Raw genomic sequence first — 24,899 nt, 5'->3', positions numbered from 1 at the left:
AAAAAGAGGCTTCAATGTTAACATGCTTTGTTGCCCAAGACATTCAAGTGCAGGCATTTGCAAACGCAAATTGCAATCTTCAGCATTGGAGAACAGGTAATTTTGGGTATGCATAATAATAGCTATATGTGTGTATGATTACGTCACTGAAAGTGAAAGCCATATGGCCATGGGCCGTTGCTCACTCTTCCATTTCTGCTTTTCTCTGATGTCAGACCATCAAAAGCAGAACTGTGTTTATGAAGTAAATTGATGTAATGGGCCACTTGCAAAAATAAATCACCCTCTGCATGAATGTGTAGACAGTGTGTCAGAATCATTTGTCTGATGTCTGTGTGAATCATTTTTGTATCAAATTGCAGAACCAAAATTATGTTCTAGTGTCAAGAAAAAAAACATCAGGAGACTTCAGCAGGGGGTCCATAATCATACTGCAGGGGGTTAATTATTGTTTGATCTCAAACTAATTATTATGGGGAAAAAATATATTAAACAAAAATGTAAGTTAAATTTGAAGTAACAAAATGTCGATAGCTTCAAAATCTATCATAAATGATTTATGATATATTTATTTAATATATAAATATTTTGTAACTGTAGTATTTAATGTTAGTAATAGTTGTTTTCTTTAAGAGCAAGCTTTAAAGGAGTTCACTTCAAAATGAAAATTTCCTGATAACTCACCCCCATCTAATCCAAGATGTTCATGTCTTTCTTTTATTAACAACATGTATTCTTATTTCACTTATTTCTGTGCCATAGTTATTATATTGATTAATAATAGATTGTTAGCTAATCTGTGTGCTTTGTATATGTGCATTTCTGAAATGCATAACATGTACAAATCAATTTAAATTGTAATGTAGACGAATGCATTTTCTGTGAAGCTGCTTTGAAACTCTATGTATCGTGAAAAGTGCTATACAAATAAAATTTGAATTGAATTGAATTTCTTCAGTCAAAAATAAATTAAGTTTTTTGAGGAAAACATTCAAGGATTTTCTCCACATAATCTCAATGGCAACCAATGGGTTGAAAGTCCAAATCAATGCAGTTTCAAAGGGCTTCAAATTCCTTCAGAGGGCTCGGCATGATCCCAGACGAGGAATAGGGTCGTATCTAGCGAAACCATCGGTCATTTAAAAAAACAAACAAACAAACATTTATATACTTTTTAACCTCAAATGCGCGACTTCTTGTGTGTTTCGCTTTTGCATGATGTATGACGTCATCACATCGGAAAGGTTACGCGCGGGACGTACGTGGAAGTACCGACCCAGAGTTAAACCGAACGTACAAAGACTAAATCAAATGCCTTTTACAAAAATAACGGTAAAATAACAATGTCGGACAATTTTAAAGTTGGTGGAGAACATGAGATGGAGTTTTTTGGTTCTTCCACATACATCACGCGTGACCTTTCCGACATGATCACGTCATACGCTGTGAAGAAGAACAACACCAAAGTTGTGCATTTGAGGCTAAAAAGTATATAAATGTTTTTGTTTTTATTTTAAGAAAATGACTGATGGTTTCGCTAGATAAGACCCAATTCCTCAGCCGGGATTGTGCAGAGCCTTCTGAAGCCCTTCAAAGCTCTTTGAAACTGCATTGATTTGGACCTTCAACCGGTTGCAAATAAGAAAACAATTATGTGGAGAAAAATCCTGGAATGTTTTCCTCAAAAAACTTAATTTCTTTTCGACTGAAGAAAGAAAGACATGAACATTTTGGATGAGATTGGGGTGAGTAAAATTGTGAAATTTTAATTTTGAAGGGAAATAATCCTTTAATTACAACAGTTTTATACAATATGCAATGGAGGGGTCCTGCTACTAGATGGCAGTGTAACACAATATGAACCATTACAATTGTATCTCAGAGTATTTAATGTGCTTTTGGGTATATTCTACCCAAAAATAAAGCATCTGCCATTATTTACTCACACTTGTGTAATTTTTTAGAATACAATAGAGGAATTTAAGACTTTTCATGCAGTTCTCTTCCATTCATCATAGGCCTACTCTCTTCCATACACCATATCTGTCAATACCCAAAAAGATAAAAAAAAAAAAAAAAAGTCATAAGAAAGTCACAAGATAGATTTATGTGATGAACAGACCGATATTCCCGGAACATATTTCTCTCCGCTGCACCTTTCAAATGGATTTCTTTGTTCCACATTCAATTTTCAAATGTATTTATTTTATTTTATTTTCTCTCACACATTCACAGATAATAGCTTACTTCTCATTGCAAAAGAAGGTGGAGACTATAGACCTTATTCACAGAAGTGACATTGTTCGTTTTTAACGGGAATGAAAGCGAGGCTGTGAGGGATAGATATCTTACATCTCATACAAGATATACATCTTGCATACATCTCGTCAGTGAGTTGCTGTTATCTAAAGTTCCCCTATTATGCCATTTTAAAGGTTTCTAATTTTGTTTTGGAAGTCTCCTACAACAGATTGACATGTATCAAAGGTCAAAAAACACTTTAATTTTCTCACAATACATTGCACATCAACACATTTTTAATGATTCTCAAATGACTTGACAGATGAATCAGTCTCTCTAAATCCCTCCATTCCACAAGCCTACTCTGCTCTGATTGGCCAGATAGCCCAGTCTGCTATGATTGGTCTACCAATTAAAGCCGGAAGCTAAATGCCCCCCATTACACCATTACCATAACTGAACTTCAGCTCCGGAGGCTTCCTAATGCTCAGCGATTGTACACACAGTAAAGACAGCAATGATGGCATTGATTTTACTATATCAATCAGGGGTGCGTTTCCTGTACAACAATGTTAATCGCTGCTTAATTACCATAGAACGTTGCATCGTTGAAGAAATCAACTATCTAGTCACAACTGTTTCCCGAAACCGTAGTCTCGCAAATCTGTCGTTCAACCACTTTGGTTAATGATGTCACGCAGGTGGTGGAGTAATAACTGCTTTTAATTAATTAGTTTGAGATCGAATTCAAGCTAGATTTTTTGCTATAAATTATGAACATGGCATCTGAGAACTAATTCTTATTTTTCTCAGTTATTTTGCTTTATTTCCAGATTCAATCATAGGCTCATTCTAGCACATGTGCACTCTTCAAAAAAGGTGCTTAAAATCTCTTGGCAAACTTAAAGACATAATTGACATTTGTATGTATTCTAAATAAAAGATATAGATTGTACTAAATGTCAGCTTGCTTATTTTGCTCAAGATAAGGATTTATTAAGTCCACATGTCATGCACAGGTCGAAAGCTGTCATTGCAACCACACAAGTTTACGATGCTGTTTGCGAATTTTAGTTGGAACTATGGTTTTGGGAAACACAGACTTGTTGAACTATGTTGATAACGACAGAACTTGCGACCAGTTGGCTAACAATGCTTTTGGGAAACATTGGAAGAACTAGTTCCCTTTCGAGAGAATCACTCATATTGCATAGCCAATACGCTAGGGGGACTCCTAGTTCCTCGAGAATTGAAGCAAATTTTATCCTTAAAATTATCCATGTAAAACGCAGTGCAGCTGCACTACAGACCTAGCAGAGCGTATAAGCGAGCTAATTGGCTGTGTTGCGGCAACTGCACGAACCTATGGCGAGGCGACTGAGCATGGGGACCAATGAGGTTGCTACCATACTCCCGCCCAAACAGTCCGCCTGAATTTATATAACGTGTCTATAAAAGACCGTGTCATGCCAAAGGAACTCAGTTAAAATCTCCTTCAGCGACTCACCACTTCACTGATCTCTGGACCTGAAGCCGCCGTCGAAGAGCATCTCAGCGGAACCCGAGCACTTCTGAGGACGTCGGAATCATCCGCCTTCAGCCGCCGTTGTCCGATGGTCGGACTCTGTCTCGTAGTCTACTGCTTCGATGCAGGCCACCACAAGCGTCAGGGCAAGTGTGGATGCTGAACTGGACCACATGCTCACGAGGGCCGTGGGAGACCTTGGGCTTGAGTGGTCCCAGCCCCAGGAGCCAGCACGCAGCAGACTCGATGAACGTCGCCGCCATTCCTCACCACAAAAGCCCGCCCCCTTCTTCCCAGAAGTTCATGATGAACTGACGAAGGCCTGGAAGGCGCCATTTTCCGCTCTCGCCAAATCCTCCTTTTCCCCAGCACTCGCCTCGCTAGAGGGCGCGAAGGAAAGAGGATACGAGAGTTTCCCACCGCTTGAGGAAGCGGTCGCTGCACACCTTTGTCCGCCCTCCTCCAGGGGATGGCAGGCTAAGGCGTCACACCCCTCCAAGCCCTACCGCACCACGTCAGCCCTCGCCGGTCAAGCGTACGCCTCCGCCGGCCAGGCTGTGTCGGCGCTACACACCATGGCAGTTCTGCAGGTGTTCCAGGCGAAACTTCTTCGTTCGCTGGATGAGTCGGTCCCCAACCCAGAGGCTTTTAAGGACATCAGCAAAGCCATGGATTTAGCCCTGCGAGCGACTAAAGCCACCGCCCAAGCGATCGGGAAGTCGATGGCCAGCCTGACCGTGCTCGAGCGCCATCTTTGGCTGAACCTGACAGAAATGAAGGAGTCGGACAAGGCCACTTTTCTGGATTCCCCCATCACCACTGCCGGCCTATTCGATTTACTGAGGCACAGAAGGCTTCTCAGGTGATGAAGCACTTCCTCCCCAAGAGGTCCAGCTCTGCTTCAGGTCGCCAGGCGAAGGCTCCGCCTCCCTAGCAGCCGAAGGCGGCACCGGCGAGCACACAGCCCCGCTCTGCCTCGAGGAACAGACAGCGCTATTGCTCTGCAAGCCGCAACAGACTGCCTGAGCGACGGGGTCCTCGGCCCAAGATTGTGCCGACCCCCGAACCGCCGAAGCCGTCCTAGCTTCTGCAAGAAAGAGAGGGTGGTTAAGTCCCGCTGCGGCTGGACCACCACCGCTCTCTCCCGACATCTGTCTCGCAGCCCCCTACAGCCAGGTGACTGGAAACAAAGAATCTGCAGCCAACAAGCCCGAAAACAAACACGCTCGCCTGCACCCGACCACCATTCTCACGGCGACCCAAATAAATAATAAAAATAGCTTTTTCTATGAAGGCAAGGTGCCAACTGCACAGTTTGCACCACCGTACATAAGCACTACACACACCCGCACCCGCTGTCCCGCACTATAAGTGCCATAGATGTAATGCCCAGGCCCACCACACCGTGCATGCTGCAGAACATTATAAATATCCCCAGTGTGTCCCGAGCCACGAGCGCCATGATTCAGGCCACTGGCCCCCTCACACAAGAGGGGCCATCCCTGAACATAATTCGACCCCTAGCTGCTTACGCCCAGGCATGGCGGGCCGTCCCGGGCATATCAGAATGGGTTTTGAACATTATAAGCCGAGGCTACTCGTTGCAGTTCGCTCGCAGACCCCCGTGCTTTTGCGTTGTGGTCGAGACATCACATCTTTTCACAAAATGCATGGACCCAGCACTAGCACCCCTGAAACTAAAGGTTTCAACCTCGATGATTGGCTTGTCATAGCCCAATCAGAGACTCAGTTGATGACACACAGATCCTGGCTCCTCAACCATTTAGAATGTTTGGGGCTCAGGATCAATATGGAGAAGAATGCTCTATCTCCAACCCAAAATGTTGTCTTTCTGGGGATACGTATAGACTCAACACAAATGAAAGCGTGGCTTATGTCAGAGCGTGCGCCATACAGAGTCTGGCAGCGTTGTTCAAAGCTGGCACCTACACTCCTCTCAAAATGTTTCAGAGGATGTTAGGTCAGATGGCCTCAGCATCGTCAGTGCTAGAGCTGGGCGTATTGCACATGCGCCCCCTCCAGCGTTGGTTAAAGGGCCGCGTCGCAGCAGGGGCGTGGCGGTCAGGCTGATTACGTATCAAAGTGAACCACAGCTGTATCAGAGCTCTGGCTCCTTGGTTAGCGACGACTGGTTCCAATCAGGCGTGAACATAGGCTCAATTACGAGACGGAAGGTGGTCTCGACAGATGCATCCAACCTAGGTTGCCCTGCACCAGGGCAAGCCACTCTCCGGCCACTGGCATTCAGCGGAGAAGAGGCTGCACATAAACTAGAGATGAAAGCGGTCATTATATCGCTGAGAACTTTCCTTCCGTATTTAAAAGGGCACCACGTGCTGGTCCGAACGGACATCATGGCAGTGGTGGCTTACATAAATCGCCAAGGTGGCCTGAAATCATACGGCCTGTATCGTATGGCGAAGCACCTCCTTCTATGGGCGAGGCGCAACCTGAGCTTGCTAAGAGCAGCTCATGTGCCAGGTATCCTGAATCAGGGGCCGGATATGCTATCCAGGGACAACGTTCCCCCAGGGGAATGGTCACTCCACCCTCAAACGATTCAGTTGACATGGAGTATCTTCGGCGAGGCGAAGGTAGACCTGTTCGCCTCAGAAGATAATACTCATTGCCCAATATTTTTCTCCAAACACAGAGATGCGCTGGCCCACGCTTGGCCCAGACTCCCTCTGTATGCGTTCCCTCCGGTCACAATGATATCTCAGATAATCAGAAGGATCAGGGAGGACAAATGTTGAGTACTTTTGATTGCCCCGCTGTGGAGGAGTCAGATATGGTACTCAGAACTGACTCAGATGCTGGAAACAGCCCCATGGCCGATACTGCTGCTGAGGAAGGACCTCCTAACACAAGCGAAAGGGAAAATCTGGCATCCCAGACACGATCTATGGGCCCTGTATGTATGGCCTATTAACGGCTATCAGGGAACCTTCCCGAAAGGATACTAATCACTATTTCAGAGGCTAGAGCCCCCGCAACCAGGCGGCTTTATGCTATGAAATGGTCAGTCTTCTCAGATTGGTGTAATGCACGAAACCTGAACCCACAGTCAAGTGAGGTGGCAGAAGTGCTTTATTTCCTGCAAGAGCTGTTGGAAAGGGGTCGCTCCCCCTCCACGTTTAAAGTATATGTGGCCGCAATAGCGGCACATCACATCAAGGTGACAGGTCAGTCCCTGGGGAAATGCGAGCCCATAAAGGGGCCAGAATCGAAGGCTGAATCCACCTGGTCCCCCCGCTCAGTCGCCTCGCCATAAGTTTGTTGCTGCAGCACAGCCAATCAGCTCGCTCATCCGCTCTGCTAGGTCTGCTGTGCAGCTGCATTGTGTTTTACATGGATAATTTTAAGGATAAAATTTGCTTCAATTCTCGAGGAACTAGGAGTCCCCCTAGCATATTGGCTACGCAATACGCGCTCCCTTCTCTTAGGGAACCGAGGTTATGTTAATAACCGAGTCGTTATTCAATCCGAAACTCTATCACAAGGATGACTTGAGCAGGACGTTTCTCAGTGATGCGCTAGTCATTTTGAGGTACATTATGAGACATTGCACCTGATTCCTCACCATCAGCATTAACAAGTTTATGTCCATCAACAAACCCATGTGTATATTTTTAATTTATTCCAGTGCACATTAGAGAAATGTATCAATAACTGTGTTAGCTATTGATGTGTAGCCAGGCCCGGTTCCAGAATCAAATCACTGAGGGTGCTTCTGAATTCACTGAGGGTGCTCTAGTGCAGATAGGCTAAGCAACTGCTCCACCATAGCAGTGTATAGTGAGAAATTTATGATTATTAATTAACAAGTCATTTGCCAATAATTGGAATTTCAAAAATATTTTGCTACAAATTGTCTATTAATCTATTAGTCTGCCTTTACATTGTTTTAATGCGTTACTAGTATTTTAACATGTCTTCTTCCTGAGAACCAGAAAAAAAGGTTTTGTGAATTAAGATTTTTTTTCCGGTCATTATTGTTTTTGTTATTTTTTGTTATATGCTATATCCTCTGTTCTGTGGAGGACACCACCCCTTTATTGAGAAAAATTAAAAGACATGCAATATGCAATATGTATGTAAACGCCATTCCCATTTTAGGCATTTATTTTGCAAATGAATGTGTTTTGGGACAATATGTAATGTAAAAAGATGTGTAATAATATTTTCATAAGAATGTCTTATATTTCATAAGAAAAAGGTGTGTAATAATATTTTCATAAGAATGTCTCATAAGAATATCAGACTTAAAACTGTGTATGTTGTCAGAGAAATGTATCAATGTCCTCTACAGATGCGACACCTCTATTCTGGTTAGAAGGATATTTCTGTCTCTTGCTGAGTGGCATGTATATTTAGATGTCACTTCTGAAACTTTGCTGCATGCAATTGGCCATCGGTCCTCTTAGCAACAATAGTTTTATTCAATGAATGACTGTAGCCTCGAAAGTGAGCCAAGATCACTACGATCACTAAAATGCTGTTGCTTGTGATCTAAGAGATTAAACAGCTTTTTACAGCGAATGCCATTCAAAATATGTTAGGTCCACAGGCACACAGCTTCACTTTCATACCTGTCATGGCGCTGCTCTGAATAAGGTCTATAGATAAGTTTAACAGTAGAGACGGATTGTTGCCCCGCCCACCAGATTTACGTACACTGGCCACTTTAAGAGCAAACTAAGAGCGATTTTACATTGTATTGTTTGAGTCTCAGACATTCGCTCGCTTCACACTGGGCACCTCGTGATGATCACGGGAAGACACACACAAACACGCTGAAACATGTGGACGGAGGTGAGAAACAACAACAGCTCTCTTCATGAAGAACCACAGGACCACAATCTCACACAGGTACAAACAAACGCGTCGACAAAGAATGCAATGCAATACTAAACTCTCTTTTGCAGTACATGTGTTATAAATGCTCCACCTGTTTAAAGCTTTTTAAAGACATTATCTTTTTAAGGAAACTACTGTTTTGTTGCAAATATACAAAATAGGTCAGTGTTACAGAATAGCATTTTGTGTTTTTTTGTTAGTATTCAGTGAAATAAGTTACATTTTGCAAGACCAATGACTGCATTTAAACACAGATCAACTATTGTTTTGAGGAGCAAGACTACTTATTGGGAAGCAGTCTCTCTCACTCTCTCTCTCTCGCTCTCTCTCTCATTTCCTGTCTTCCAGCATGTTTTGGAAACTTTCAGTCATGGCATAGTTTCTTATCTCTGTTAAACAGTGCTGGGACATGCCCCCCTCCTCTCTCTTTGTCCTTTAAAGTCACCATGAAATCAAAATGGACAGTTCTTTTTTAATTTATTCATGGAATGTTGCAGTATTTATAATAAATAATTTGTCTATGTAGGCTACATCTTTTTTTTTATTATTCACATGCCCTCGTAATCTTTACATCTCTTCTCTGATGACATTTTTTTCAGCACAAGGGTGGGACAACCTGTCACTCATATGAGCTTGCAGCAATGGCAAATGACAACTATCCAATCAATTCCTGATGGACAAAATCAAGTCCCGCCCTAATTTTTTTCTTATTTGAAAATCCATTTCAAGCCTTGTCCACAGTAATATGTTTTTGCTTGAATACTTTTTTCTCTCCATTTTGGCCTTAAGTCCACACGTCCACACTGAAACAGTGTACAAAGCTTTTTGAAAACGCTCTCCAAAGTGGATAAATTTGAAAATGTTGTAGTGGGGACTGTGAAAAAGAAGGTATTTGAAAATGATGTATGTTTAGTCATGTGATGTGTGTTCATGTTTATACTGCTTTTGTGCCTCTTATATGCTATTCACTTTCACACAGTTGCTAAAATGTGTTACTTTGCACACTCTTCATATCACAGAAAATGTACTCGCATTTGCTGTCCTGCAGAAAAAAACGTGAGAGCAGTTGCGTTTTAGACCAAAGATATAATGGTGAGTGAGTGTGACCTGGACACATCTGTGAATTGTGAGATATTTTGCTAAATAAAATGATCCTGCCAGAATAATTGCGTGAGAACTTTGTCTTGTTCCGAGTTTTATGAGGTTTTGGAAATGCGCAGTAAGGTCAATTGAGTGTTTTTCGACGTTTCAGTGTCGATGAGAAACTTTTGGAAAACGGATAGGGACGGATAGTGTTTTGAAACGAATACGCCGTTTTCGGATTAAAGGGATATTTCACCGCTGGAACGATGAATGTGTATTTAAATTGGGTCATTTATGTAGTAGAAATGTGAAATTATTTTAGAAGGTGGTGCCTTCTAGACTGAGAAAAGCCAGAAAATGTATTTTTGGCCCATGTGGATGAAAGACAACTCCCAGAATGCATTTGCTTTGCTGCCCTATGAGGCCACTCCCAAGCCACACCTACCGGTTAGATCACTTGCCCACCGCAGCCCCGCCCCCACCGTCGTTTTAATTTTTATTGTAATAAAATCATTTAGTTCAGTTAGAGAACAGACACTACAATTAAAAACTGAACGTGTCTGCTCAATAAAGTGTGAGCTGAACGCGAGTCACAGCACAAACACAGATTTCATTCATCACGAGAGCGAAGAGCTCACAGACAAGATGATCGCAGAAGATTTGGTTTCAAAGCGAAATGTAAAAGCGCCTATTTGAGGGAGTTTGTCATGGTACCGTTTTGTTGTTGTGTTTTTCATTAAGAATAATAGGCTAATGAACCCACAATTCAAGCAACATGCCCCCGAATTGGCACTAATTCTAAACCAAAACTAAAATGAACACGGCCGCACAGTCACGGCTGCACTGTCATTTATTCACAGCCGCACAGTCATTCACCGTGACAACACCAATAAAACCGCCATGTCCAGTCTGCCGCGTTTTCAGTTCATGCCTATGGAAGCTTAACTTTCATAGGAATTCATTGAAAACACTCGCTTTGCTCCGCACCGCTCCGTTATGAACAGTGGTTAAATTGGCTTTTGTTGGGAGGGGGAGCCCTTATTTACAGTGAATGGTCATTCAAAATCGCAATTTACACCAAAGGGGCTCTTTTTACAGTATTAATGTGTAAGGTAGGGTTGAGTAGTTATTCAAACAAAGATAAATACTTTACAGTTCACTTAGGGCCATAGGCAGGGTTTTTAAAATCAGTGAGGTCCCAAATTTGAGGTAGTTAGGGTGGTTTGGGGTAATGTTCCCCCGGGAGCATTTTGGTTTCTCTGATCTACACATGTGCATTTTTAATAAGTTTGAAGGCCAAAAAATTTATAATAAATAGCTTTCAAAACCAAGTCAGTGGGCGGTAGATTATTTGACAATACCCCCCTAAAGATGAGCTTTGACTTTTTTTTTTTTTTTTTTTTCGTCTGTCCCTGAAAAGGGTTGGGAACTTTTTTTGACCAAAGAGCCATTTTTTTTTTAATTTTTGGTAAATGCATTTTTCCAAAAGAGCCACAGTAAAAATGTATATAAAATTATTATTAAAAAGCATTTTTTTTTAAAAATAAAATGTCAACAGTGGTAGGCCTAATGACAACAAGGGAATTGTAATTGGTTGCTTTTTTCTGCAGAGAACAGATCTCTGTTGATGTGTGTGTCTAATCTTTTTATCGATCATGTTAGTAAATGTTAGAAATGTTGGTAAAGTGTGAGAGACCAGGCGAGCCATAGGTTCCCGACCGCTGCTCTAGCCGTTTTGGGATTTCCATGGGAACTCACTGTGACGGTTTTTCCTTGATGGCTGTGAACCGAGAACGCAGCGATTAATGCATTATGATGTCTGATAATTCCATGTAGCCTGTATTTGTCAGGAGACGAACAATAATTAAAGTCTGATAACAATATTTCGTGCTGAAGGAGACGGAGCTGAGCTCCAGCAGGGTGTGTTGTGGACCTGAGGAGTGGCCGTGCGCATTTTACTTTCGGTTTAAAATGGCAATTTGAAAAGCCCCCGCCGGTGATACCGGTTTTAGCGGTCGATTAACCGGTAGGAAAATGTCCTCACCGTCACATCCATATTCTCCACAGACCATGAGTCTGTTAGCTTAAAAAAAAAACGATGGCTGACACTATTTGTACATTCTGTGAGTGAGATCCCACCCCCTATGGGCGGGTTGAAAACATGCAGAACTAGTTCCTATACTGGCTGTAGTCTCTAGCCTTTGGCCAAAAAAGCCTCCGATGACGCTAAATGACAATTTTTGCGTCATCTGAGTTTTTCCAGACACAAAATACAGAAATCTCTCGTCTCAGGGGGACATGGGAAGCATGGTCATTTGAATATGCTACCGGGTTTCTACTGATACAAAGCTTAATGCTAATCGGTGAAGTATCCCTTTAATGCAGACCAAGGCTGCCTCCGAAACCTGCAAAATGCTGTCTTCGGAGGACACATTAAGGCAGGAAGGCATCAAGGCACGTCCGAATCTAATGTTAGCTTCACTTCCTGTCTCCTGAGATACCTTCATCTGATCAACTTTTGAAGGCAGTATATTTATATTCTTCGCTGCCTTTGATATCCCACAATCCTGTGCATTCCATTCTCTGATAAGTAGAAATGGCTTGTATTAGAAACTAATACAAGCCATTGTCTGATAAGGCAGCGAGGCATCGAGTCAGCTGTCTAGGCTTTCGGACGCAGCCCAAGTGTGCCGCACAAGTCCTGAAAAGTGAAGCCAAAGCATTTTGATCGCCCCCAGGTGGTTGGTCTCAGTATAGCTCATAATCCCCAACCTCTCCATGTAATTGAATGGGATGTGAGAGAAATTTAATTAATTAATACACTTTTTTTTTTTATTCCAAAGTTAGTTTCTGTTTTAGGTAGTTTTTATCATGCTGATTTAAGTTCAAATGGTAATTTTTTAAAATACGTTTGGTTTTAGTTAGTTATTTGATGCTATAAAAACAACGTCATGATTGACAGCTGAGATTGACAGCTTTTCTGAGTGAAGTAGTCACTGAGGCACCAACATACTTTTTTTTCGGTATTTTCGAGAGAAGATTGGAGCTTGAGATTTCCATAACTGTTTAATTCATTCCGACATAAGTTGTTCTGCAGTAAACTGTACTAACTTATTCTGCGGGAGTGTGGGCGGGGCCTTGATAATGCAGCCATTTTGGGACATTGGCAGCTTTCTATAATGGAAGAGAGTGAATGTGCGTCGTCCATATTTTTTTAAAGTCTATGATGTAGACGTAGCCCTACTCGGATACTTTGCAATAGGGAAGAAAAGACTATCGTAACTTCTTTTTCATGCTAACATATCAGTGAATGGATAGGCTCTGTAGTTACTTTTGACAAATGTTTAAAATGATGTACACTTGTATTTGATGGATACTCCAACCATATCAGTGGCCTAGAAAAAGCAGTTTTATTCTACATGATGGGGCAGGTCCCCACTCATGGGAGCTGCCATTTTGGAATCACATGATTATACTTGCCGCTTTTTCTCCATTATCAGACACTTCCTCTTACAGAATAAAGGAATCATGGCTGAGAAATATAGGCTGCTTGAGTGAGTAAGTAATATCGACAATGACATCTGTATCTGAAAACTTGCTCTGGTGTGATGTTGCACCCTGTCACCTTATGCTTATTTATTTAACCCCTCCCTCGCCACCTCTATTACGGTATTTAACACCCACTTTTCCCATTCAGTTAATTCTTGAAAGGTAAAATCAAGTCCCACCCATTATTATCTCACTGAATAGCCTGTTGTTTTCTCTCTCCAGATAGTTTCACCGGTGTCTTCATGGCTCCCCTCCATCTCTGATAGAAATGGTAATGCATTAAACAGTTAATTACATTATGCTAATGACGTCTACATTCATGCTTTCACATAATCTTCATTGTCTCTGCAGGCTCAGTAACTGCCAGACCACCCCCTCTCGCTGAGACCCCCATGAACAGAGAGAGTGGAATCATACCAGGTACAGTTTCACTCTCTGATTTCCTTTGGCCACAATAGAGTGCAAAAGTGACCACCTTTTCAGCCACACTACCATTCAAATGTTTTGGAGTCAGTTTTTTTATTAATACTTCTGACCTGCCCTTCCTATTTTATTGCTGTTGTCTCCCTCCCTCACTCTCATTCAGTCAGTCTTTGATCGTTTTTCATCAGTCCTTCCTTGTTCATTATCTATTTGTTTACTAAATAAGTACATTTATACATTTTGTCATGTCTTTTTTTATCAATCAGACATTAATCACTAAACTGACCAAACTGTCTGGAGGTTTTTTTTTATGACTTAAAACTGTTTTGTGTGCGACTATCATATGGCATATACCTCCAAAACAAGTCCTGTCAAAACAAAACCTTTGAGAACATGATTTATCTGTGACCTCTCCTTTGTAAGTGCTCTTTTTCCTATGGATGACGGTTTTTGTTTTTCACTTCATGTTCCGAGAAGAAATTCAAGTGTGAAAATTAATCATTTGATTTCACAACTTGTATGACCTTTTGCCTGGAAGATACAACAAGGGGTTAGTTTATGTGTAGAAATATCAAACTCAATGAATTCTCTAAAACCACCATACTGTGTATACACAGCAGTTCTAGGGAAAATTAAGGGTGTGTGTGGCCTGGTAAGCCCTACATTATGGGGAAAAAATGTCCTCAGAAAGATGGCAATATCCAAAATCCATGTCCATGTGGACATTTGTTGGTCCCCATGATGAAAGCAGCTTATAAATCATACTAAGGAATGATATTTGAAAATGTAAAAATGCTATGGTTTTGTGTGATGGGTACAGTTTGTACAGTATAAAAATCATTATGTCCATGGAAAGTCCCCATAAAACATGAAAACACTGTGTGTTTGTGTGGGTTGATGCCGCTGAATCATTATTAAACACGTGGAATTTTTGGACAAGGGCAGAGTGTCAGAGGCTAAGCTGATAATTTGAAACGAGGATATAACCTCATTTGTTTGCAAGATGTTTATGAAAATATTATTCATACATAGGTTGTCCCAAAAAGTATTTGGACTTCTTAGTCAGACTTAAACATTTCTATATTCATTGCATTACATTAGATTAAACCAACTAAAATGTTGCTAGAACTTTTCTCAGAACTAATATGATTTGAGTTTTCTGTTTACCAGCTGGTGTCAGTGGGGCTGGTGTAATATACAGCACATAAATTAAGTTAGTTCAGGTGTCCTAGCAGAGTATATTAGGGTTAGGGTTTATATATATATATACATACACTCACCTAAAGGATTATTAGGAACACCTGTTCAATTTCTCATTAATGCAATTATCTAATCAACCAATCACATGGCAGTTGCTTCAATGCATTTAGGGGTGTGGTCCTGGTCAAGACAATCTCCTGAACTCCAAACTGAATGTCAGAATGGGAAAGTAAGGTGATTTAAGCAATTTTGAGCGTGGCATGGTTGTTGGGGCCAGACGGGCCGGTCTGAGTATTTCACAATCTGCTCAGTTACTGGGATTTTCACGCACAACCATTTCTAGGGTTTACAAAGAATGGTGTGAAAAGGGAAAAACACCCAGTATGCGGCAGTCCTGTGGGCGAAAATGCCTTGTTAATGCTAGAGGTCAGAGGAGAATGGGCCGACTGATTCAAGCTGATAGAAGAGCAACTTTGACTGAAATAACCACTCGTTACAACCGAGGTATGCAGCAAAGCATTTGTGAAGCCACAACACGCACAACCTTGAGGCGGATGGGCAACAACAGCAGAAGACCCCACCGGGTACCACTCATCTCTACTACAAATAGGAAAAGAAGCTACAATTTGCACGAGCTCACCAAAATTGGACAGTTGAAGACTGGAAAAATGTTGCCTGGTCTGATGAGTCTCGATTTCTGTTGAAACATTCAGATGGTAGAGTCAGAATTTGGCGTAAACAGAATGAGAACATGGATCCATCATGCCTTGTTACCACTGTGCAGGTTGGTGGTGGTGGTGTAATGGTGTGGGGGATGTTTTCTTGGCACACTTTAGGCCCCTTAGTGCCAATTGGGCATCGTTTAAATGCCACGGCCTACCTGAGCATTGTTTCTGACCATGTCCATCCCTTTATGACCACCATGTACCCATCCTCTGATGGCTACTTCCAGCAGGATAATGCACCATGTCACAAAGCTCGAATCATTTCAAGTTGGTTTCTTGAACATGACAATGAGTTCACTGTACTAAAATGGCCCCCACAGTCACCAGATCTCAACTCAATAGAGCATCTTTGAGATGTGGTGGAACGGGAGCTTCGTGCCCTGGATGTGCATCCCACAAATCTGCATCAACTGCAAGATGCTATCCTATTAATATGGGCCAACATTTCTAAAGAATGCTTTCAGCACCTTGTTGAATCAATGGCACGTAGGGGCAGTTCTGAAGGCGAAAGGGGGTCAAACACAGTATTAGTATGATGTTCCTAATAATCCTCTAGGTGAGTGTATGTATAATATATATTTATATTAGGGGTGTAACGATATTCAAACTGAACAGAAAAGCCGCGATACACCACCCACGGTTCGAACCACGATACTCTCATGTTGCATGGGTAAATTTTACCCGCTGGCGGTTTTAGGTATACATCGACCTCTGGTGGTTCTAGTGTTAAATGGAAATTAGTACACTTTTAACAACCAATAAGAGCTGTATTTTGACTAAATATTATATTAATAATATTATTTACTAAACACTAACTTTTGTCTTCCAAGTGCATGTCACTTGACTTGGGTGATTGCTCAAGCTGAATAGTCGAAGGACAAAGAGAGACAGTTTCCCTATTTAGCCAGGTAGGCAAAATGCTCCCAGCAACATCATCATTTTTGTAGCTTGTTACGAAATTAAAAAAAGCTCTCTCACCTGCTTTCCTGTCCTGTCAGCCGTTATACTGTGCTCGTAGTCACTCTTTAGTTAAACACGCGCATGCAGCAGTGCACACTGTATATCACTTCATATTTAAAGGTCTCATGGCTTGGATTTTTTTTATTATTTTATAATGTTTCCTGAGGTGTACTTATATTGTTAGTATGGTTTTTACATCAAAAAATTTCATAATTTAGAAATAAAAGCATTTTTTTCTATACTGATATTAGCCCTCTGGCTTGAATGCTCTGTTTGAAGGGGCGTGTTGAGACTTCAGTGAAAACGCCCACTGTTGTGATTGGCTGACATCTTTGCATTTGAAATGAGTATTAGATTATGTGGGCCAGAGAGAGATAGTTTTACTACGATTTTTTACCATCACCGCTGTCGAGATGAACGAATCTTCAAAGTGTTGATTATAGCATTATTTTTAGATCTTTTCTCATCACATGAAAAGCTGTAGTGATGAGCATTGAGTACACAGACAGTCTGTAGATCACGTGAATGCAGTGATCCTGTCATTGCAGCGTGTTTTCTCTCACAAAATGCTTTCACGACAACTAACAGCAAACAGGAAATCGACAGGAATACAGTAAGAGCTTTGTTGTGCAGCATAACAGCGTCATTCATTATAACGGGAGTTTGGATAAGTGTGCAGATACACTCGCAACGTGTGATTTGACAGCTCCGAACATTATAAAGAGAGTGTTCTTTGATCGCTAATCAAAATTTAAATTTGTTTCATGCTACTAAGAGAAACCATGTGAAGTTGATCGTTTTAGTCACTGGCTTGATTCACTGATGCATTACGCTTAGGGCATCAAGATGGCCAGCGGCGGGACTGACAGTATTAAATGATTTATAAAGAAAGTCTGTGTGAACTTGAATGATTAGCTACACATCAGAAATCACTGATCACAGATCGGGCATTAATGAACACTGTTACTCACTGTTTGTGGCGGTGCTGTCGAATCCATATGGTAAAAGTCTGTTTGTAAAGCCTGTGCTGACATCGCGACTGATAAACCGAATCCATTTTCTCCAAATTCTCTGGGCGGGCAAAACAGAGGAAGGGGAGGTAACCACTGTATAACGTATGACGACATACAAGGAAGATTCCAGATCGGCTCGTCTGAGCTCTCATTTTCTCAAAGGCAGAGCAGGACACTCAGAACTCGGTTTACACCTATCAAAATTTCTAGCCACTTGTGGACCATATACAGGCTAGGGGAACTCATATTAATGTTAAAAAACCTCATAAAATGAAAATTTCAGGCCATGGACCGTTTAAAGCTCAAGAGAAACTGAGCATGCAACGTTAGGATGTAAATTCGTAAGTCATTAAATAAAAGCAAAGTACTAATAAATCACGTAACTGGTTCAACGTGTGTTAGCTGGGAAGGATTTGCATGCAGGTATGATGTTCATTCTGATAATCAGGAGCAGTTTTCATGTTTAATTAACAGTTTTTGATGGAGGCTATTGTGTATTCGCCATGGTAACTGTTGTTTCTATTATCCCAAAATGCCACTTTATTTTCACTTTATTTTGTTTATTTTTAAATTAGTGTGGTGGACTTTATTGTATTAACAAAAACTGCTATTTAATAGCTTTAACTATCATCAGTATTAGTCATATTCATACAATTTATGTGTTTGTTAAGTAGGCTTAAGTGGAAAATTGTGTGTCATAATGTTTTATTAAATAAATGTGCTTGTTTTTTTCAAACATGTTTAATGGTAAAAAAAAGTAGATTATTTCTGACTAGTCGGGTATGCTAACTGCTCTAAAGAAAACATGAAGCCAATGTATAAAGTTAAAAAATATAAAGTCAATAAGCTAAATTATTGCTGTTGTTATTAAGTTAAAAGTGAATCTAGTGTTATTATTGCTGTTGCCCTGCCATGAACCATGACTCCACAGCAAACAGAACCAAACCGTGGCTCCAAAAACATGATATGAACCGAACAGTGGCATTGGTGTATCGTTACACCTCTTATGTATAATTTTTTTTTCCCCCAAATTTAAAAATAAGTGTGTGGAAGAAAAAGTGAATATGGAGTGTTAAATCATTGCTCAAGGCTGATTTTCCTTTTCAGTTTCTCACAGGCTCAAACAGGTTTCCATGTCATCACTGGAATTTTCCTCCCCCCCCCTTCTTCATTAGAGCATATATCTCTTTAAACACAGTGTTTATGTCTTGATTCTGGAATGAAAAACACTAATGAAAACTAATTGACTGTTCTTTACAATTTAATGAGACATTTGACCTGTTACATGCCTAAGATCAGTATAAAGCAGCTGTGATGTTTTATAAACTGATTATATGATATGGAGATGTTTAATAACAGTACCAATGTGTCCAAGTTGCATTTTTCACTAGAATGACAGGTGATTTTGGATTGCAGACAGTGAGACTGCGGCCTCTCATTCTGTCATGCTCTATATCAGTGTTATCTCGTCTCTGTGCAGAAGATTATATGCCTCTTCAGACAAATGTTTTCAAGACTAATGTTTTCAAGACTACAGACAGCGGTTTAACAGGTGTTTGGTGTGTTTGCAGGTGCGATCGCTGCAGCAGTGTTCATAGGCTTTCTGTTAGCCCTCTATGCTGTTCTTTGGAAATGCATGGTTACGCAACCGAAAAGGTATGAACCAGACAAGCAATGCTGTTTTGTTGTGTTTTTGTTTAGCATTTGACACTTTTTGTTTTGTTTTGCATATTGTTTTGCACTCAAAGTATGAACCAAACAAACCCTTTACAAGTTGCAAGTGCAATGCTGTGTTTTGTTTAGAATTTTACTTATTTTTTTTGTTTTGTTGCATTTTGTTCAGCATTTTATTTTGTTTCTTTATTTTGCTTTGCATATTGTGGGGTTCAAAAGTACCCCAAACGAAAAGGTATGAACTAAACAAACATTTCAGAAAGTGCAAGTGCAATGCTGCATTTCGTAGCATTTTGTTTAGCATTTTATTTTGTTTCTTTATTTCGTTTTGCACATTGTGGGGTCCAAAAGTACCCCAACCGAAAAGGTATGAACCAAACAAACATTTCACAAAGTGGAGGTGCAATGCTGCATTTCGTAACATTTTGTTTAGCATTTAAAGTTTTATTTTTTTCTGCATTTTGTGGTGTCCCAAAGTAAACCAACCGAAAAGGTGTATGAACCAAACAAACCTTTCACAAGGTGCAAGTGCAATGCTGCGTTTTTGTTTTGTTTAGCATTTAACTTGTTTTGTTTTGCATATTGTTTGCCTTTTTTTTGCAACCGAAAAGGTATGAACCAAACAAACCCTTCACAAGTTGCAAGTGCAATGCTGTGTTTTGTTGAATTTTATTTATTATTTTATTTTTTATATTGTGGGGTCCAAAAGTACCCCAACCGAAAAGGTATGAACCAAACAAACCTTTCACAAGGTGCAAGTGTAATGCTGTGTTTTGTTGCATTTTGTTTAGCATTTTATTTTGTTTCTTTATTTTGTTTTGCATACTGTGGGGTCCAAAAGTACCCCAATGGAAAAGGTATGAAACCAAACAAACCCTTCACCAGTTGCAATTGCAATGCTGTGTTTTTTGTTTAGTTTTACATTTTGTTTAGCATTTTACTTTTTAGTTTTGTTTTACATATTGTTTGCATTTTTTTGCAACCAAAAGAACCCTTCACAAGGTGTAAGTGCAATGCTGTGTTTGTTGCATTTTGTTTAGAATTTCACTTTTTTGTTTGGATTTTTGTTTTGTTGTTGTTGTTGTTTTTTATTTTGTTTTGCATATTGTGGGGTTCAAAAGTACCCAACCGAAAAGGTATGAACCAAACAAACATTTCAGAAAGTGCAAGTGCAATGCTGCATTTCGTAGCATTTTGTTTAGCATTTTATTTTGTTTCTTTATTTTGTTTTGCACATTGTGGGGTCCAAAAGTACCCCAACCGAAAAGGTATGAACCAAACAAACATTTCACAAAGTGGAAGTGCAATGCTGCATTTCGTAACATTTTGTTTAGCATTTAAAGTTTTAGTTTTTTCTGCATTTTGTGGTGTCCCAAAGTAAACCAACCGAAAAGGTGTATGAACCAAACAAACCTTTCACAAGGTGCAAGTGCAATGCTGCGTTTTTGTTTTGTTTTGTTTAGCATTTAACTTGTTTTGTTTTGCATATTGTTTGCATTTTTTTTGCAACCGAAAAGGTATGAACCAAACAAACCCTTCACAAGTTGCAAGTGCAATGCTGTGTTTTGTTGAATTTTATTTATTTATTTTATTTTTTATATTGTGGGGTCCAAAAGTACCCCAACCGAAAAGGTATGAACCAAACAAACCTTTCAGAAGGTGTAAGTGCAATGCTGTGTTTGTTGCATTTTGTTTAGAATTTCACTTTTTTGTTTGGATTTTTGTTTTGTTGTTGTTGTTGTTTTTTATTTTGTTTTGCATATTGTGGGGTTCAAAAGTACCCAACCGAAAAGGTATGAACCAAACAAACATTTCAGAAAGTGCAAGTGCAATGCTGCATTTCGTAGCATTTTGTTTAGCATTTTATTTTGTTTCTTTATTTTGTTTTGCACATTGTGGGGTCCAAAAGTACCCCACCCGAAAAGGTATGAACCAAACAAACATTTCACAAAGTGGAAGTGCAATGCTGCATTTCGTAACATTTTGTTTAGCATTTAAAGTTTTAGTTTTTTCTGCATTTTGTGGTGTCCCAAAGTAAACCAACCGAAAAGGTGTATGAACCAAACAAACCTTTCACAAGGTGCAAGTGCAATGCTGCGTTTTTGTTTTGTTTTGTTTAGCATTTAACTTGTTTTGTTTTGCATATTGTTTGCATTTTTTTTGCAACCGAAAAGGTATGAACCAAACAAACCCTTCACAAGTTGCAAGTGCAATGCTGTGTTTTGTTGAATTTTATTTATTTATTTTATTTTTTATATTGTGGGGTCCAAAAGTACCCCAACCGAAAAGGTATGAACCAAACAAACCTTTCAGAAGGTGCAAGTGTAATGGTGTGTTTTGTTGCATTTTGTTTAGCATTTTATTTTGTTTCTTTATTTTGTTTTGCATACTGTGGGGTCCAAAAGTACCCCGATGGAAAAGGTATGAAACCAAACAAACCCTTCACCAGTTGCAATTGCAATGCTGCGTTTTTTGTTTAGTTTTACATTTTGTTTAGCAATTTATTTTTTAGTTTTGTTTTGCATATTGTTTCCTTTTTTTTTTGCAACCGAAAGGTATGAACCAAAAGAACCCTTCACAAGGTGTAAGTGCAATGCTGTGTTTGTTGCATTTTGTTTAGAATTTCACTTTTTTTGTTTGGATTTTTGTTTGGTTGTTGTTGTTGTTGTTTTTTATTTTGTTTTGCATATTGTGGGGTCCAAAAGTACCCCAACCGAAAAGGTATGAACCAAACAAACCTTTCACAAGGTGCAAGTGCAATGCTGCGTTTTTGTTTTGTTTTGTTTAGCATTTTACTTTTTTGTTTTGTTTTGCATATTGTTAGCATTTTTTTTGCAACCGAAAGATATGAACCAAAAGAACCCTTCCCAAGGTGCAGGTGCAAGTGCAATGCTGTGTTTATTGCATTTTGTTTAGAATTTTATTTTGTTTTGCATATTGTGGGGTCCAAAAGTTCCCAAACGGAAAAGGTATGAAACCAAACAAATCTTTCACAAGGTGCAAGTGCCAAGCTGCATTTTTTTGTTTAACATTTTGTTTAGAATTTTTACTTTTTAGTTTTGTTTTGCATATTGTTAGCATTTTTTTTGCAACCGAAAGATATAAACCAAAAGAACCCTTCCCAAGGTGCAAGTGCAATGCTATGTTTGTTGCATTTTGTTTAGAATTTCACTTTTTTGTTTGGATTTGTTTTGTTGTTGTTTTTATTTTGTTTTGCATATTGTGGGGTCCAAAAGTACCCCAACCGAAAAGGTATGAACCAAACAAACCTTTCACAAGGTGCAAGTGCAATGCTGCATTTTTGTTTTGTTTTGTTTAGCATTTTACTTTTTTGTTTTACATATTGTTTGCAACCGAAAAGGTATGAACCAAAAGAACCCTTCACAAGGTGCAAGTGCAATGCTGTTTTGTTGATTTTTGTTTAGCATTTTACTTTTTTGTTTTGCATATTGTTTGCATATTTTTTTTAACCGAAAAGGTACGAACCAAACAAACCTTTCACAAGTTGCAAGTGTAAGGCTGTGTTTTGTTGCTGTTAGTTTAGAATTTTATTTTGTTTCTTTATTTTGTTTTGCATATTGTGGGGTCCAAAAGTACCTCAAGTCCTCAAGATTTTGCAAATCTTTCATAAGGTGCAAGTGCAATGCTGAGTTTTTTGTTTAACATTTTGTTTAGCATTTTACTTTTTAGTTTTGTTTTGCATATTGTTTGCATTTTTTTTTTGCAAACGAAAGGTATGAACCAAAAGAACCCTTCTCAAGGTGTAAGTGCAATGCTGTGCACTTTTTTGTTTGGATTTGTTTTGTTGTCGTTTTTTTTGTTTTGCATATTGTGGGGTCCAAAAGTACCCCAATGGAAAAGATATGAAACCAAACAAACCTTTCACAAGGTGCAAGTGCAATGCTGCATTTTTGTTTTGTTTAGCATTTTACTTTTTTGTTTTACATATTGTTTGGATTTTTTTGCAACCTAAAAGGTATTAACCAAAAGAACCCTTCACAAGATGCAAGTGCAATGCTGTGTTCTGTTGAATTTTTTTTTCGTTTTTTTGGGGGGGGATCCAAAAGTACCCCAACCGAAAAGGTTTGAACCAAACAAACCTTTCACAAGGTGCAAGTGTAATGCTGTGTTTTGTTGCCTTTTTTGTTGGACTTTGTTTTACATTTTGTTTCGTTTCATTTTGTGCTGCAGTTTGTGGGGTTAAAAAGTAAAATTAATAAACGATTTAACATTAAATTAATGTGACATTCATTCAAAAACTGTATTCTCATAAAAAAAGGGGGGGGGGGGGGTTTATGACATCTTGAAATTCATAATTTTTCAGTTCATCAACTTTTCATTCAATTTAGTAAACCAATTTAGTCAAAAAAGTAAAGCAAAAGCAATTTCCGATCCACTGTAAATACAAAAAAACACATATAATTTTAATAACACATTTTTATTTTGTCTCAGTGTCTCTGTTAGGAGGAAGAAAAGAACAAGTTTGAAGGCTCGTGAACAGCGGTCTCTTATGTGCTGACCCCTAGACGGGACGTCTACCAGAGTATTCGGAGTTACTGATTTTAGGTCAGATCTTCTCCTGCTCTGCATCGCCACCCTCATGAACAGTGTTTAGGTCTTAACTATTTGAGGGAATATTTTGAGGGAAGTAGATGCTTCTGTTTTACAGTTCTACATGGTCATCAACAGATCAATGTCTGCTGTCTTTCATAAGTCATCTATCAGGTTCTTCATCAGTCTGCTTGTCTGATCACCAGATATTATCCAGTCTTAAAGTGGAATTTAGTCATTCAACTGAATAATTATGTATATAGAAAATAACAAGCTCATATGTGCTCTTGTCTTGAGCTACGTATGAATAGTTTGAGTATTCCAGAGTTGCCCTAATGTAGATGTAGCGATACTACTGCACAACACCACAAATGTCCACAAGATGGCAGAGGGCTCTGTGTTTTTTCACTTGATAAAACAAGGAAATCACTGTAGCCTATATCCCTTGAAGTCTTTACAGGTTTATCTTTATAGACTTGTGTGTTTGGGACGTTTATTTTATTGCTGATAGCGCTATGCTAATTAATACTTGGAAGATATAATACATATTAAGAGAGGCCCTTGTTTTCCTCCAAATATCCCCTTTGACTTCAGTGAACTCTGCACCAGTGAATGAGTGCGTGTGTGTGAGAGAGATTTCCCTTATGCAGCTGTATTGGCCAGAGAACGGCGCATTTCTGGGTTAAAGTCTTTGGGTACGTGCGATTGTGTATGTGTGAACATAAGTTGCAGATTGCACATTTTTATGGCAGGTGCTTTGCGCAATTGCCGTAGCTATTAGGCTACCTGTTATGTATTTTATTTTTTTGTCATTAATTCTAATGGTTTTCATTGTTAAGGTTGGATATCCTTTTATGTTGGATTAGAATGTGTTAAATTCCTTCTAGTCGATGCAGTATGAGTAGGCTACTCTGTAGTGTGGCTGTATAAAACAACTTTTTCCACCGCGCAAATGTTTAGAATGTTATGATTGATATGTGCCTGTAAATGTGAACTTTTGATATATGATGACTCGCATTAAAATCATTTATAAAACGGATAGTTCTGGTCCTTGATTCTGATTGGTTGAGCCGC

General features: G+C 39.6%; 1 protein-coding gene across 1 annotated transcript; it reads left to right on the top strand.

Moving 5' to 3' along the window:
* Positions 1-8,442: 8,442 nt before the first annotated feature.
* Positions 8,443-24,862, top strand: LOC307132711 (uncharacterized protein). The gene is made up of 5 exons (XM_079827218.1): positions 8,443-8,659; positions 13,502-13,550; positions 13,631-13,699; positions 19,172-19,256; positions 23,727-24,862. Exons 1-5 carry the CDS (start codon positions 8,591-8,593, stop codon positions 23,791-23,793), a joined length of 339 nt encoding a protein of 112 aa, XP_079683344.1. The 5' UTR covers positions 8,443-8,590; the 3' UTR covers positions 23,794-24,862.
* Positions 24,863-24,899: the final 37 nt, after the last annotated feature.

Source organism: Gobio gobio, assembly GCF_949357685.1.
Source record: "Gobio gobio genome assembly, chromosome: 10".
In the NCBI taxonomy this organism is placed as follows: Eukaryota; Metazoa; Chordata; class Actinopteri; order Cypriniformes; family Gobionidae; genus Gobio; species Gobio gobio.
This window is presented reverse-complemented; position numbering and strand designations above follow the sequence as displayed.

What these genes read in the sequence shown, in the direction of transcription:
- LOC307132711 (XM_079827218.1), top strand. Translation starts at nt 8,591, where the DNA reads ATGTGGACGGAGGTGAGAAACAACAACAGCTCTCTTCATGAAGAACCA. An exon ending in AGAGAGTGGAATCATACCAG is followed by an intron (nt 13,700 to 19,171) that starts GTACAGTTTCAC and finishes GTGTGTTTGCAG; the next exon opens with GTGCGATCGCTGCAGCAGTG. An exon ending in ATGGTTACGCAACCGAAAAG is followed by an intron (nt 19,257 to 23,726) that starts GTATGAACCAGA and finishes ATTTTGTCTCAG; the next exon opens with TGTCTCTGTTAGGAGGAAGA.